Source organism: Vicugna pacos, chromosome 4, assembly GCF_048564905.1.
Source record: "Vicugna pacos chromosome 4, VicPac4, whole genome shotgun sequence".
NCBI classification, from domain to species: Eukaryota; Metazoa; Chordata; class Mammalia; order Artiodactyla; family Camelidae; genus Vicugna; species Vicugna pacos.
In genome coordinates this window covers 75,876,628-75,891,769 of record NC_132990.1, presented here as the reverse complement: position 1 = coordinate 75,891,769, position 15,142 = coordinate 75,876,628, and the positions used below count along the sequence as shown (strand labels likewise).

The window sequence follows — 15,142 nt, the reverse complement described above, 5'->3', positions numbered from 1 at the left end:
TAGGTGGTATAGTCTGTATTTCCTTGGGAGCCCAGATGTCTTTGGATGTGTTTCTCTAACGGCAAGGCTGTTCCTGCAGAAAATGACATCACACCAAGTGGGTGCAGAACAAGTCAGGTATCTTTGGGACTGGGCTTTCCTGGCAGCCGGCAGCGGAGTCTGGCGTTTTACCATCTGGAGAGCGTTGAACTTTTTTTTGTTCCTCTAAAGGAAGAGCCTGTATTCCTTAATCCTGGGAAATGTGGAGGACCTTTTGTGTGCGGCTCCTCTCGGCGCTGCCCAAGGCCTTTGGCAGACGCTTAAAGCTGGTCAGGACCCTGGAGAGCTCCCCGCATCCGCCCTGGGGTTTCCCTGTTCACCTAGGCCCCTCTCTCCGCAGTGCCCCGTGACCTCAGTTTTTCCCACCCCTGAACTCCGCCTTTCACTCTGCTCCCCGAACCCCGCTGGCCAAAAGTAAGTCAATAGCATCTCACGTATTTCATCTCTCCTTCACTTGGGGTCCTATCAGGTGAGTGGTGCCAGTGCAGAGCACAGCTCAGGGCGAGGCAGAGGCTCCGGTCACAGGTCGGGCAAGTGCAGGACTGGGGTACCCACAGGGTGCTGCTGGGGTACAGGAGAGCCCAGGGTGGGAGGGGAGGCCCCTGGCCTAAGTCTCCAAGTGGGAGAAGGGCTCGGCCAGGGGAAGGGCCTTCCAGGCTTGAGTGCAGAGCAGAGTCAGGGAAGCAAGTCTGGGAGGAGGAATTGCTAAAGCAGCTGATACCGCTGGTGTGTGACGTGGGGACCAACGGAGACGAGGGTGGGACCCAGGTCATTAAGGACCACATATGCTATGCCATGGTGTCCGCAGGGTCCCGCAGGTGGCTGCAGAGTGGCTTAGGGGAGGCACATCCACCTCTGGAGGCTGTCCGCGACCAGCCTGCCCTCAACGGCCCAGGGATTTGAGAGGCTTCCCTTTGGTGCATCAGTGGCATCTTGGCTGGGACTTTCAAGAGGGTCAGCTTAGAGCCTCTCAAACCAAACAAAAACTCCTCTAAGGAGGCCCTGGTCTGTGCCACAGGCCGTGTTCTGTACTTTATAGGCGAGGTCTCATCCTCAGATGGAGCCTGATCTCAAAGCTGTGACTGGGGATTTCAGAAAGCGTGGAGTGGCAGTGTCTGTCTGCCTCTCTCCAGTTCCCTCCCAGACAGCTCTGCCCCAGTCTCATCCCAGAGCAGCATTGCCAGGCTCCAGTGGACAGTCATAAGCCCCTCAGAGCCCATGCAGATGGCTCCTTCATCAGGCAGAGAAGGAAGTATTGATCTTGTCTAAGTAATCCCTAGTCCCCCTGGACTGCGATGCTTCCTCCTCGGGCCTCTGGGTCTGCTGGCCCGTGGCATACAAACCCAGGGCACAGATGAGAGGCTGAGGCTGCGTACTAAAAACTGAACCCCCGTGCTTCTGCTCTCCTGTACTCCTGCCCCAGTTTTAGAAGCTGGTCTCTGCTGCTTCCCCATTACCCCCACCCCCAGCACTTGCAGGACTGACTTCATAGCATTCAATTTTGAAATAATGATGATTCCTCTTTTCATGGAATGAGTACTTCTGGGACTGTTTTCAGTATTCTTCTTGAAACAGTGCTCATCCCTGGAGCAGCATTGCTGTCTCTTGAAACATTTAAAAAGCCAGGTTCACATCTTTGACTCCTAGACCCACAAAGAATTTTCTCCTTGCAAGAGATTCCTAGTGTCTTTTGTGAAAAGTGGGTCTGTCTTTGGCAAAATCCTGAGTGGAGACCCAAACTCTTGGGCCAATCTCCTTGTGTGGCATTAAAGTATATCCAGCGAATGAAAGTTTATTTTTATCTCTCTGACTTGCAGGACCAGCATGGGTATGACTAAGTAGCAAATGTTTGGCTTTGCTGCCTGTTACTTTGTGCTCCAGAGTCTCTTTGAAACCTGTTGAGATGGAAAGAGGTTCCCAAGAACAGTGCTGTGCTGACGGTCTCCGTGGTTCTGAGCTCTTTGTAACCGGCCCCGAAATTGAGGACTGTGTGAGGGTACCATCACATCAGAGCGGCAGGCGGAGCGGGGCGGGAACCTGGCACCCTGGCACCTCTGCTGCCTGCTGGGATCAGCTTGTCCTTTTTTAGAGAACAAAGGTCGTTAATGTCACAGCTGGTTGGCCCGAGGTGGGAGCTCAGCACAGCTGTGCCCTCAGGGCGTGCAGTCAGGCCCTGCGCGGTGTCCACTGAAAGCCTAGGCCTCTAAGCGCCCAGGGATCCCAGCCTCATGCTCTTTAGCTGCGGGCCAGTGGGGGGAGTGATGCGGCCAAGGTCACCTGGATAATCAGCGAAGAGTCCGGGACTGAACCCTGGCCTCCCCACAGCTCCGTGTCCTTTCCCACCACGCTGCCTTTTGTTCACGTTAGCGCGGGCCAGAGAAGCTCCTGCTCACAGTGTGTGACAGCAGGTGCTGGGTGGAGGACAGCCCAATCTTGGTCTCTCTACCAGGCTTCTCTTAAATAAGCAACTTCTGAACACTTGGGTACTTAACTTTTCCTGTTTATTAATCTTGTGGGACATACTTTTAATCGGCAGAGGCTCCAGCTCTCTGAGCTCAGCAGGGGAGGCCCTGGGCTTCGTGGGCTGTGTGCTGGCGGATAATGTACTCGGGGCCATTAATCCATCACATTAGGAAAAGCACCACGTAACTGCTGGGGCCAGTGTTCAGGCTCAGCCCCTACCCAGACTGTGCAGTCCCAGTCCTGCCCCCTGGTGGTGGGAAGCGGGCAGTGACCTGTAGCAGCCTGTTCACCTGTGATTCCTAACACTGCTGACACCAAGAGTCTCCTTCGGGAGCTTCTTTGCAACACAGGTCCTGGTGCCCAGCAGCCCACCCCCAGGACTGTGCTCGTTCCCCTGCTGCTCTGCAAGCTCTCCCCTCCAGCCCGGAAGCCCGCACCGAGTCAGGACCACACCTACTACCTTAGGGCTCAGGGACCCCTGAGAACAGTCCCTGGGCCACCAAGAAGTACAGCATATCCTTGCTTTTTAAAAGAGGAAACTGCTGGGGAATGATAATATATTAGAAGAGTTTTTATCCCCTCCTGGTGTCTCACTGGTCCTTTCTGTGAGTCACCACTCTGTCCTCTGTCCCTCCCTTATGGTAAAGAACAAAGTCTGCCTGGCCGCCTTAAAGCCTGGCTCTGGGGGACTGATCATCAGTAGAAAATGGTCTTGCTGGACCTGAACCCATCTTGTTTGCCCCCTCAGCTGGGGAGGGAGAAGCTCAGGTGGGAGGAAGAGTGTGCTCTGGATGCCAGAGTCACCATGGCAACAGTGGGCTTTCCCCCTTTTTGGCCCCCGCCCTTTTAGATTCTGCTGCTCATGGCCTTTGATTAATCTGTGTGCACACCTCCCTAAGTGCTGCTGCCTTTCATTTGCCGTTTCCCACTTCGTTCTACAAGGCAGAGAGACTCATTCAGCCCTGAGCTCCTCTTGAGGGCCCACTCATGGTGGTGTCAGGCCTTGTTCAGGGTGGGTGTTGAGCAAGACAGGCAGAAGCTTCCAGTGCGGAGGCAGGAGAGCTGTGTGAGGCAGAGGGAGGCAGGGCGGGGGTGCAAGGAAACAGACTTGGGGCGGAGTCCTGCCTCCACCCTAAGTGTCTTGGGTCCATTCCCTTCTAGGGAGGAGATGGCCTCAGGTGCCACCTTCCCACTTCCCCCCCAGCCTCTGTCCACTCGAAGGCCTAGCGCAGAGAGCCGCGAGGCCCAGGGCCCTGCTCTGCTCTCAGCAGCTGCCTGACTTGGGCAGGTCACTTAACCGCCCTGTGACCTCGCTTCCTCATGTGGAAGTGGAAATTGTCCTCCATCAGTGGCGCCATCACGAAGTTGTGGGGGTTAAGCGAGAAGAAGATGATGCCTCACATTTGGTGGGCACTTGCTGCTTGTCAGGCACCGTTCAAGCACTTTCCCTGCGTTGACACGTGTGATCTGTGTCCAGGGTCACCCAGCTTGTAGTGACAGACAAGATCCAAACCCCTGCGGTCTGGCCCCAAAGCCCAAGCTCCTCACCGGCTGCACGGTATAGACCAGCCCCTGCTCGGGGCCGGTGCTCAGCAGACATCGGCTTGGATCGCTGCCCTTGTTGCGGGCAGTTTCACTTTGGGTTTAGCGAAAATAACTCGTCATCTCCGAAGGACCCTCCGGCTCTCAGGTCCTGGGAGTGAAGGCGCTGGAGCGCTTTGCGCACAGCATGGTGGAGGAGCTTTGGGAGACTTGTTTTGACTGGCAGCTCCTTCCCCAGGGTGTTGACTGGCAGCTGTTTCAAGGTCTTTTGAAAGATTCCTTTCTCCCTTTCTGAGCCTGGTTCCCCGTCAGTTTGGGTGCAGGAAGACCTCCTCTGCCTCTTTGAGCTGGGGGAGGGGGACTTCGGTGAGCCCCGCTTGGTGGAGGAGAAAACTGGAGGTAAGGTTGTTAAAGCAGAGTGGGGGTGTTGACGGGCAGTAGAAATGTCACCCTACTCTAAAGAAATAAATCACCTGCAGCCCAGCCTGGAGATGGGAATGCACCCCAAACTAGGCCAGCATCTGCAGTTTTTTTTGCCTTGAGGTCAAACGGGGCAGCTCTTGGCAGAGTCCCCGGTGTCTGCACACTCCTCTTTTTTCCTGTCTTTCTGGGACCCGGCTGTCCTGTTCCCGCCCTCGCTGGTTTCATCGCAGTCACTTCCCCCTCCACTCCTCTTGGCTGGGTCCCCTGTCTCCCTGGTTTATTGTTACTTCCACGTCGTCTCCTCCCTCCCTTTCCTCAGGCCCGCCATCGGCTTTGATCTTTTCCGAGCTCTTTTCAGAGCAGCACTCACTGGTGGGGTGAATGGCCTCCCTTTCGCAGGAGCATTAGTGCCCTTCCTGGCCTCCGCTGGTGCCAGACCGAGCTTTCATCTCCCAGGGGAATCTCATTAGCTGTCCATCACAATGGGACCCACACCAGGCTGGGACGCCCAGAGCCCATTTAAATTAGTTAATAGCCATTTTTGTTGTTGTTGCCTCAGGCCTTTTTTTTTCACATCTTGGATGCTGAGCGGAAAAAACAACTTTGTTTGTTGAAAGTGTGAAACAAAAAAATATTGAAGGTGGAATACTTTGACAAAAAGGAAGATCATTGTAGGTGAATTTCCCCCACATCTGACAACCAAGTCTTACCTGCTGCTTTGGAGTTCAGCCACGGGAACCTGAAAACCAGGGGAGGAGTTTGGGAGGAGGGGAGGAAAAACATAGCAAATCAGTCAGCTTTGTTTCCTTCTGTTAAAATATTTCTGTAATTGGTGATGGAAAACTGAAGAAATTAAATGATCATGTCAGCGCAGGAAAAAGCTGCCACCGTTTGGCAATTAAGAGGATAGTTTATACTGGACCTTTTGAAAAAGGCTGAATTTGACCATATTTCCGACCCAGTAAAGGGAGAACTGATTATGTGCCCTGCCTAGATCCAAAACGGAGCTCTGGGGCGCCACTTTAGCCGCATCTGGAGGAGGACATTTCTTGTAAATTCAGTCTGTTGTGCTCTTGGGAAGCCTGTTACCCAGCAGCCACGTTCACAGATTTAACCTGCGTCTGGCATTGGGGCTCTGGCTTTGGGTGGACTTGACCAGGCTGGGAGGTGGCGGGCAGGTGATGCCGGGCACCTGGGACAGGTGCCTTTATCAGCAAACTGGGAGAGCTGGCCAGTGCTGTCCTAGGAGAGGTGGCACAGGCTCGGTCCTGACAGCGTCTGGGCCCACGCACCCACCGCCCCTCACCGTCAGCTCTGTGGCCTTGGGCCCCTTCCCAACCTCTGTGAGTCTCCAAATGGGCAGAAGGAGGCAGCTTCCTTAGTCACCTTGGGGGTGAAATGAGCAGGGCACACACATCATAAGCTCTCGTGAAGGTAATTATCAGGTTAATAAAAGCATCCTGTGGCCCTGAGAAAGCACCTTTCAGAAGTAAGGGGAACCCCATCGATCCCCCCCACCCACTGGAAACATTTCACTATGAAAATATTTCACCACCACTGCCCCGCCCCCTCCTTCCACAGCCCCATCATGAAATCTGGCTAGTATTGTTCATCTTGATTCATAAAAATACAAGTTCTGCTTCGGGTTTGCAGGCCTTTGTTTTAAAGGCCTTTTTCCTGTCGTGCCCAGAACATTCTGCCACCCGAGCAGCCTGGTCCCTCAGCTGCAGCAGGGGTGGGCCTGGGAGTCTGTGGGAAGTGCCTGGTCTCGGCCCCACCCCGCACCTACCTGCTTAATCCGCAGCTGCCAGGTGGCAGGACCCCCAGGGGATTTGTATGCAGCCTCTGCATGTTAGCATCCCCAGCGTAGCTAGGGAGGCTGGCTTGGTCTCTGGGCCCCACCCCGGAAATTCTGATTCTAGGTCTGCAGTGGGCCCAACTGGCAGACACCATGGCTCATCTTATAGGTAGGAAATAAATACCCAAGGAGGATACAGTATTTCAGTCTGAAGGGGAGAGAAAGGCTGCTGTAACAAACTTCATCATTTTTGCTGTTGAAAACAACAGAAGTTTATTTCTTGCTCACACTACACACCCACCCTGAGATGTTGGAGTGCTGAGCTCCACAGTCACCCTGGGACCCGACTTCACGGAGGCTCCCCCGTCTTGCGAATCTACCATCGGAGTGTGTCTCTCAACACCGCTGGGGAAGGAGAGCGAGGCGAGCCCACGTTGCTCTGCACTGTCTCCGGCGGAAGTAACACCTGCCACTTCCACTTCCTGCTGCCTTGGCCGGAACTGAGCCCGTGGCCCAGCCACGAGGGAGCCTGGAAAGTACCCGTGCTCCAGGAAGGAAAGGAGGACCCGACAGTGAACCCAAGCAACTCCCAGCAGATGGAGAGTCAAGATTCCCAGCAGGGTGAGGGTAGAGCAGGGTACATAGTCCTTAGCTCCTGTCTCCCTCTCTCCACCCGTCAGGCCCTTGCTTCTGCCCCCAAACCTCACGTGAGCCAGTCTCCCTGGATGTCTGAGTGACAGAAGGGATCATCCGTTCAGTCAGCACACACATCTGGAGAACCTCTGTGTCAGGCACTAGGCAGACATGGTCTCCAGCTCTGAGTTCACAGTCAAGTTAGGGAGACTGACACTAACAAAAATGGCAGAGAAATAATTATACAAGCTCAGTCGTGAGGAATGCTGTGAAAGGAAAGATCTGAGCCAGGAGACATGACCCAGTCGGGGTTCTGGGAGGCTTTTCCGAGCACACGGATCTAAACCAGTCCCAGAAGGAGGAAGAGGAGCCCAGGAGGAGAAGGTGGGGAGGGGATGGAGCACTGGAGGAGGAGGAGCCAGAGCATTAGGGGCTGAGACATCTCGGAAGGCGGGAGAGGAGAGGAGGCAGGACCTTGAATGCCAGGTTAACACCTGAATTCTGTCCTAAGTGCACTCACATGCTGTGAACAGGTTTTCAGCAGGGGAGTGACATTAAGTTAGATTTCTAGCTTTGTAATACTAACCGCTAATACATCTTGAACGACATGCACACGTTATTTTATTTAATCTTCACAGTTATCCCATGTGGTAGGGACTATTTGCTATTATCCCCATTTTCCAGATGGGCAAACTGCAGCTAAAAAAGATGAAAGAACTTGCCCAAGGTGGCGCTGCTGGATGAGGTGGAGCCAGAATGTAAACCTCCAGAGCCACAGACCTCACCCCCTCAGTGCAGAATGTCCCCTCCGGGAGCCACAGAGGGAGGGAACTAGGTGGGGCTCTTCTGCTCATCGCGACAGGAGGAGGCTGGAGTTCAGACAGTGGAGTGGGGAGGAGCAGAGGGATTCGAGATGAGCGATCTGTAATGCAAGAGACTGCCTGAGTGTGAGGGGCCGGAAAAGCCCGGGTTTCCATCTGAGGCCGCTGCGTGGAGGGCGCTGTCCTTACTGAGAACACAGAGGAGGCGCAGGTGTGGAAGAGCATCCCTGTAATTAGCACGATGCCTTCCCTGGCTTGGCACCTTGCAGATACCAAAACTCAGCCCGAAGAGGTCAAGTTCAGAGGTCAGCCAAGGGAGGGAGGTGGGAGATGGGCACAGGTTTGCCAGGCACCCAGCAAGCAGGAGGATGGGGGGCAGAGATTCTTGGCAGTGTTTGGGTAAAGGCCCTAAATTCCAGAAGCCACGGGGCCAGGCAGATAGCATGAGTGAAGCAGGCTTGGGTGGCAGACAGGACGCCAGGCAAACTGCAGATGCGTGCCCTGCCCAGAGGCACCGCCCCTCCTTGGCTCCTGCTGATGGCGGCCACTTGGATATGTGGGGGCAGGGCCAGGTCACGGTCCCAGCGATAATTAGGAGCCGAGCACATCACATGGTTGGACTCATGTAATCTTCACTACAACCCATGAGGCAGGTGCACTATTACTGCCCCCAGATCTTCCGATGTGTCGAGAGAGGCTGGGGATCCAAGTTAGGGGACGTTTTCAGAACTTTAAATCTGTGCTAAAAATTGTAAAAAAAAAAAAAAAAAAAAAAGGTTCTGTGAGACAAAGCATCCCAGCCATGAATGTGGCCTCTGGGTGACCAGTCTGCTTGGGGAATTGGGCCCCAGGCCAGGTGCTCAGAGTGCCCAATGGCCAGATCTAGACCCACCCAGGGGCAGGAGATGGACCTTCTGCGTCTTGGGGAAGAAGCACACCCGGAACTGGGGACAACAAAGCCGGCCCGCCTGCCTGCTCCGTGGGGCTCGGTGGGCGCGGGGCCTTGTGAGAGGCTTTGTCCAGCAAGTGGTAAGGGCCGGAGAGTTCTCCAGAAACTTTGTTTCTTTGGGAAATGTGATTGTAAGGAGTGTCTTACCAGCCCATAAATGGCACTTGCATGGGGTTTTAGCAGGGCATCTGGAAGGGTAAGAGCCAGGCTCTAAGCTCAGGTATCACTGGGGCCCCACTTGCTTGGCTGTGTTTTGTAGCCGTTAATTTCGCCCTGCCGGTCACCACCTGCCATTTTGCCAAGTTATCATTACTACCAGCTTTTTTTTGGTTTTTTTTTTAAAGGCATTGCTCATTTTAGAAAGCTGTCTGTCAGAACTGCTTAAAATAAAAACAGTCTTTGCACTTGGAGGAATAAATTAATCTTGAAAGTCACTTGGGTAAGAATTTCTCAACACTGTTGGGTACATGAACTGTATTTGCAAGGAAGCCAGTACAGGTGTTTCTGGTGTGTGGCCTTTGATGAGTGGGCCCTTTGCAGTTTATTTCTTGATTCAGCAAATACGTATTGAGACCCTGCTAGGTGCCAGGTGGTATTCTAGGCCTTGGGGACACAGCATGAACCAGATGAGCGTGATCCCTGCCTACACAGACCTGACCTTCTAGTGGGGCTCACCAGCCCGGGCAGGCCATGGGAGCCCAGAGGGAGAGCGGGCGAGTCCGAGGGCCAGGGAGAGTGGAAGAGAGGGGGTGGGCAGACCCCCGGCCTGGTGGAGGAGAAGCACTTCACGTCCATGACCATTTCCCAGGGTGGAGGGGAAGCCGCAGTGAGAGGGGGTTCTGTAAGCCAGGGAGCCCGCGGCCTCACTCTTGGGGGTGTGGCCTCTCTGGCCTTGGGTGTGGCCGCAGCTGGGCTAGCTTCTGGATCGTTTGCAACTCCCCAGGCGAGGCCCGGACCCGCGCTGCTGATTCCCACCTGGTCGTTTTGCTGCTGAGGTCTGTCTGTCAGCCCGTCACAGTGTCCTGGTCGGGGCGGGAAAAACTGACAGGACAACACAGGCAGACCATGCTTAGTCTTGTTCTCAAAGTTGATCATTTTTATGTGGGGTTGTTTGTTTCATTTTGTCCTTTAACCGCAACATTTGTAATGGCAGGAGTCCCTAATGAAGACAGTCAAATAAAACTGTGAGTTTGAACACAACTATCACATTAGGTAGAATCTCTTAATTTGCTGATGGATGGCAGACATTAGCCATCAATGGTGTCATCGAATTTCAAAACTACAGGGGATCTCAGCCCAGCCCTTTGCTTTTCAGGAGAGACACTAAGACCCAGAGAGATGAAGCCACCAGACAGTGCCAGGGCCTAAACCCAGTGCCCCTTCCCTCTGGTCACCAGACACTGCTAGTACTTAAAGCAGTCGTGCCCTTGGCCCTGTTGAAGGAGCTAGGGGACAGTGGGTGTAGCCCACTGGGCACTGAAAAGAGACCTGGGCTCTTAGGGGGCTGGTCAGAGGGCCACACTGGGAGTGGCACAGCTTTTCAGAAAGGTAGGAACCTGAGACCCAAGGGAAGGATCATCAGAAATGGTCAGTCTCCATCACAAGCTATGCAGCTACAAATTATGAGACAGAATGGGAATTAAAGGGAGCAGAAAGACCAGTTACACGGGCTGGAAAAGCACTCCCGGGTAAAGATGTCGAACGTGGACAGTTGGCAGTAAGCCTCTGCGTTCATGTGTTTCTTGCAGGAACGCGGCTCTATGGTCCGCCCCCTCTTTACCTCTCCACTGCTCGTGCTCTCTGCTCTCTCAGGTGCTGCACCTGCCTGCGGTTGCTGGAAAGTTCCTCACTCCACTTGCCTCCAGGCCTGAATACCTGTGACCTGCCTACAGCACACCTCTTTCCCCTCCCCTGCCCCCAACTTCGCTAATTAATTTTCGACCTTCAGATTTTATCAGCTGTCCTTTCCTCCACGAGATGTCACATAAAAGGAGCACCTTCGTCTTGTCCTCTCTGTGCTGGTTCCCAGTGGCTCTAACCCCAGTCATTGTCCTTGGTTCTAGGTGACAGACCATGCCACCACTGCCCTCCTCCACTATCAGCTGCCCCAGATGCCTGATGTCGTGGTCCGGTCCTTCATGGTAAGTGGCTTTGAGAGCCAAGTCTCCCCCTTGGTCCTCGGCCCTTCGGGTGAGAACAGACAGCTCACAAGGTGGCTGGCTCGTCTTCATCTCACCGGGGCCTCATGGCAGGAGATGGCCCGGTTTGGAAATGATTCATCTTTTAAACTGGGGACAGGTCTAGGAGAAACCAGTTCCCTCTTAATTAACTGGTGTTTTCTGTCAGTGCTGAGCAAATGTGGGTGGTTTCAGAAGTGATTGTCTGACACAGTCCCCACCCTTGATTTAGTCACTGGGTGTTCATTGAGCTCCAGGCCCTGCGCTTGGCGCTGGGCAGGTGCAGTGACTAAGATGAATCCTGCCGTTCCTCCAAGACACCTACGCCTTGGCCTGGCAGTGTCAGAGCTCAGGAAGGAGACTGGCCCAGAAACAACCATTCCTGTGGTCTCTGGTTTGCTGGAGTCGGCTGCTGCCAGCTCTTGTTAAATGTCCAGGATTTCTCGAGCTGGTTGTTCAGCCACTGGTAGCTTGACATCGAACCGAAATACTTACATTGTGGAAATCAGTCCTACAGGTCAGGAACCCCCCTCCGCCCCCCCGCCTCCCCCGAGCCACTTCATTAGCATGCGGCCGCCCAAATTTATCATGTGACCACAGGTTGGCCTGAGCAGGGCCAACATCTGTGTCCACCACGTCCCGACAGAACTGGCCAGCTGTTTGGACACCCCACTGACCTGGCTTTGTGCTCACACCAGTCGGCTCCGTTGTTCACTGCTGTTAAACCCCCTTTTAAACTCACGCTAGGAAGGCTGCCGTTAGAGAAGGCACTCAGGAGACAGAGCCGTCCGCAAGTCCGATCAGTGCTGGCAGCTGGGAGGCGGATCGCTCTTCCACTCCGTCTCCTCCCATTTGCCACCACAATTAAGCTTCTAGGAGCCTGCAGTTTATTTCTCAGAAAATACAGCCCAGCTCATTGATCAGTCCCACACTGGGGAGGCCGCCGAAGCAGACCCAGGTGCTCAGCGCAGCCGTCCACGCAGCGGTCCTCTCCTGTGTCGAGAGAACCATGTCAGGCGACTGTCTTTAGCGAGCACTTCCCTTTCATGTCGATAGAAAGACTCACTTTTAAACCTAACAGGTTGTGATGCCCAGTTTCCCTTTGGTAACTGACTCTGAGATCAAGAAGTAAAAATAGTTTAACTGAAGGATCCACTGACCTCCTCCTGTTTATTGCCGAAACCTCCAACACCAGCCTTCGGCAGGGGGACAGGATCGGGGGTCACTGTCGGCCTCCAGGAAGACAGCTCGGATGAAGATAGGATTTGTAGCAGTAAACTCGCCGACCTCTTCAAAGAACAATTTTCTCTGACCGGCGTAATTTAGGAGGACATTGAATGACGAGATTCACGTGCCCCCGTCACAGTGAGAACTTGCTTAACTCACTGCCTATTACCATGGGTTTGGGTCGACGAGCGCACACTCTCCTTGAGTTTGAGAATTGAGTTATGTGAGTCTCATCCTTATGTATGATGCCCGAGGGAACTCTGCACTCTGAACCACTCGAGGCTGTACTTGCTGCTTATTATGTTATTTGGTGGCACCAGGTCGGCCCCACCCTCCCCCCAGGTGCACTGGGCCACGTCGTGACAGTGAGTGGTGACCTCTGAAATCAGATTAGAAGGAAGGCACGTTGACCTTAGGAGAGAATTCTGAAATTGCCACCCACGCGCAGCCCCCTCCGCACGCGTCCACGCCCACCCCTGGGTGGTGACCCGGGAGAGGATCAGGGCTAACACCCAGGAGACGCGGGACTTGGGGGTGAAGTGTTACTTGCAGCCCCGGAGCCCCGAGGCTGCGCCTAGTTCACGGCCACTCCTCCGGGAGCATGTCCTGCCTCTGAGAGGAGGGGTTTCTATTTTAAAGCTCCCTTCATTGGGAGGGGCCCGGGGCGCACCAGAACTGAAAACGAGCAGTGTTGTGACTTTCCGGATTCTGCGTGCAGCGTTTTGTAAAATCACAGGGTCCCTCCTGGGTTCTCTGCCCTCGAGATCATTAGACCTGACGGGAAGGATGACGTTGGAAGCCCCCGGATCCTGTTTCTTTCATTTCTCTCCTCACTTCTCTTTTTAGACCTGGTTAAGAAGTTACATAAAGCTGTTCCAGGCCCCATGCCAGCGCTGCGGGAAGTTTCTCCAAGATGGCCTTCCCCCCACGTGGAGGGACTTCCGAACCCTCGAAGCTTTCCACGACACCTGCCGGCAGTAACCCCCGCCCACAGACCCCCGTCCGGCACTGCCCCAGACAAGCCCTAAGTGATGCCGATGACTCAGACGTGTCTTCACAGCCCCGGTGTCACTCCCTCCCTCCTGCAAAACAGCATGCTGCACGTTGAGGCCAAACTTGAAGAGCAGACCCCGTCTCTGCTGATGGAACTAATTAGATGCTTTAGCTGGAGAACGGAAGGCAGAGAAGACCTGCGAGGACTCAGTATCAGTGACACAGCGTGTTCTCCCCTGCATGTTAGCGAGGCGGTGAGCTGAATCCTGGGTCTGTCCATGTTCTAAGTTGTTTCATGGTTTGAATGAGCCCTTGTGTCATGCGGGCTTGTGTTTTGTTTTGTAACTTATTTTTATAAGCAATAAACCTTTTGTACCCAGGACAAGGCTTTGTCTTCTGTTTCTTAAAGCACCTTTGACGTGCAGCTCTGTGAACATGCGAGCAGATCTGGGCCTTTCGAGGAAGGCAGACTTAGTGATGTCTGTATTTGAAATGGTGCTTTTTGAGGACTCATTTCCCTGCTTCTTGCAGGAGAGAGGGCAGTGTTGGCAAATCTTCCATTTCAAAGATGTTTTGGCGGCTTTGAAAATTGTTCTTTTTGAGGGAAAAAGTACACAGATGTTTCATTTTACGAAACCAGGAATTCACGCACATGCCGAAGGGAAAGGAACCTGCCCAAGTGACCAGCGGGACACGTGTGAGCTGGGTGTGCCTGGCTTGCGTGTCCCGTGTTTTGCCCTAAATGTTAAGATGAACAGGTTCCAGCCCAGACTGCTGAGCTTATTCAGGGCCTTGACCCGCAGTTTGAAGCCACAACCTGTTCGTAGGAAGAAGCATTGACCTGCTGAAGGTCTTGTGAAGGATGGGAGAGTCCCCAGAGCTTTCCAGACCCAGCCTCCGCTACAAGTAATGTTCTCTTTATAATGAATGATGCCAGAGAGATGCTGCCTTCTGAGAAGTCCCAAAGAATGGTGGCTCCTACCTGGGTTCTGGTCCTACACAGACCCTACACGCCGAACCCTACCGGGCTGAAAGAAGCCAGAAGATGAAGGCGATTTGGTGATGGGGAAGTGATGGACAGGACCACTCCAGGTGTGGTCCTGTAGCTGTGGTATCATGGGAGCTTCTCAGAAACACAGATCCTCACGCCCCACCTTGGACCAACTGAATCAGATGCTCTGGGAAGTGGGGTCCAGCAGTCTGGTTACTAACAAGCCCTGCAGGCGAGAACCTCAGCCCTGTCGAGGAGGCGGTCGTGCTCTCAGTGCCGTTTGGGCGGCAGGACGTAGGGCAGGAACGTCTCCAAACCGCAGCTGATTCGGGGCTTATCACATTTGAGTTGCCATCACTTGTAAGATGCGCCGTTATTTTATGAACCACTAAGAAAGAGAGACATGCTGCCAATTAAACTGTGGCGCAGGCTTTAATGATCATCCTATGTGACACATGAATCAGTCACACCAGCCTTTCATTGCTCTGAAGTTCCTTTCATCTCTTCCAAGGGGGTTGGCTGTTTCTCCTGCCTCGAGTCATACTGTCTAACGTGTGACAGGCGATCCCTTTCCGGGCTCCCGGTAACAGATCATAACACAGCTTCACTGACATGCGGATATCTTCCTTTCTTTGGTCTTGTAAGACACTTGTTTGTTGCAAGAAAATCCAGAATTGAGGATAGTGGGTGTATGATGACATTTTGTCGCATTGCTGCCCATCTTTTGGAAGACAGTAAACGGCGAGTAGACTGACCCTAGGCAGGGCTTACAGGTACACACAGCTCATGCGAAGTGATGGCAGCATGACTGCTGTGAGCGCCTTGGAGCACGTGCAGGTGACAGGTGCATCCTGACTGCCACTTGACTGACCGTGCACAGCAGAGACGTTCATAGGTGCAAAAACCAGGCCCCTGACAGCGCATGAAATTATGGTAACAGTAGGCCACACTGTGAGACAGCTTTTCGGGTTTTAGCAGCGTGAGTCCTCCCAACTGCAGCAAATCTGAGTCCTGGTTGGTACCAAGGGTCCTTCTGCGCCCCGCTGAGCTCCGTTTCCAGTGGAGAGAGGGCAGCCCCTGAGTCCA

At 53.8% G+C, this 15,142-nt stretch overlaps 1 protein-coding gene across 1 annotated transcript in view; it reads left to right on the top strand.

The window, feature by feature from the left end:
• The window catches only part of MED27 (mediator complex subunit 27), a 186,519-nt gene extending 173,069 nt beyond the window's left edge, over window positions 1–13,450 (top strand). The window contains exons 7-8 of the mRNA XM_006216603.2: window positions 10,732–10,809; window positions 12,919–13,450. Of these exons, the coding sequence (XP_006216665.1) occupies window positions 10,732–10,809; window positions 12,919–13,053 (213 nt within the window). The 3' untranslated portion in view covers window positions 13,054–13,450. The remainder of the gene's footprint in view (window positions 1–10,731; window positions 10,810–12,918) is intronic.
• The last annotated feature ends 1,692 nt before the right edge of the window (window positions 13,451–15,142 follow it).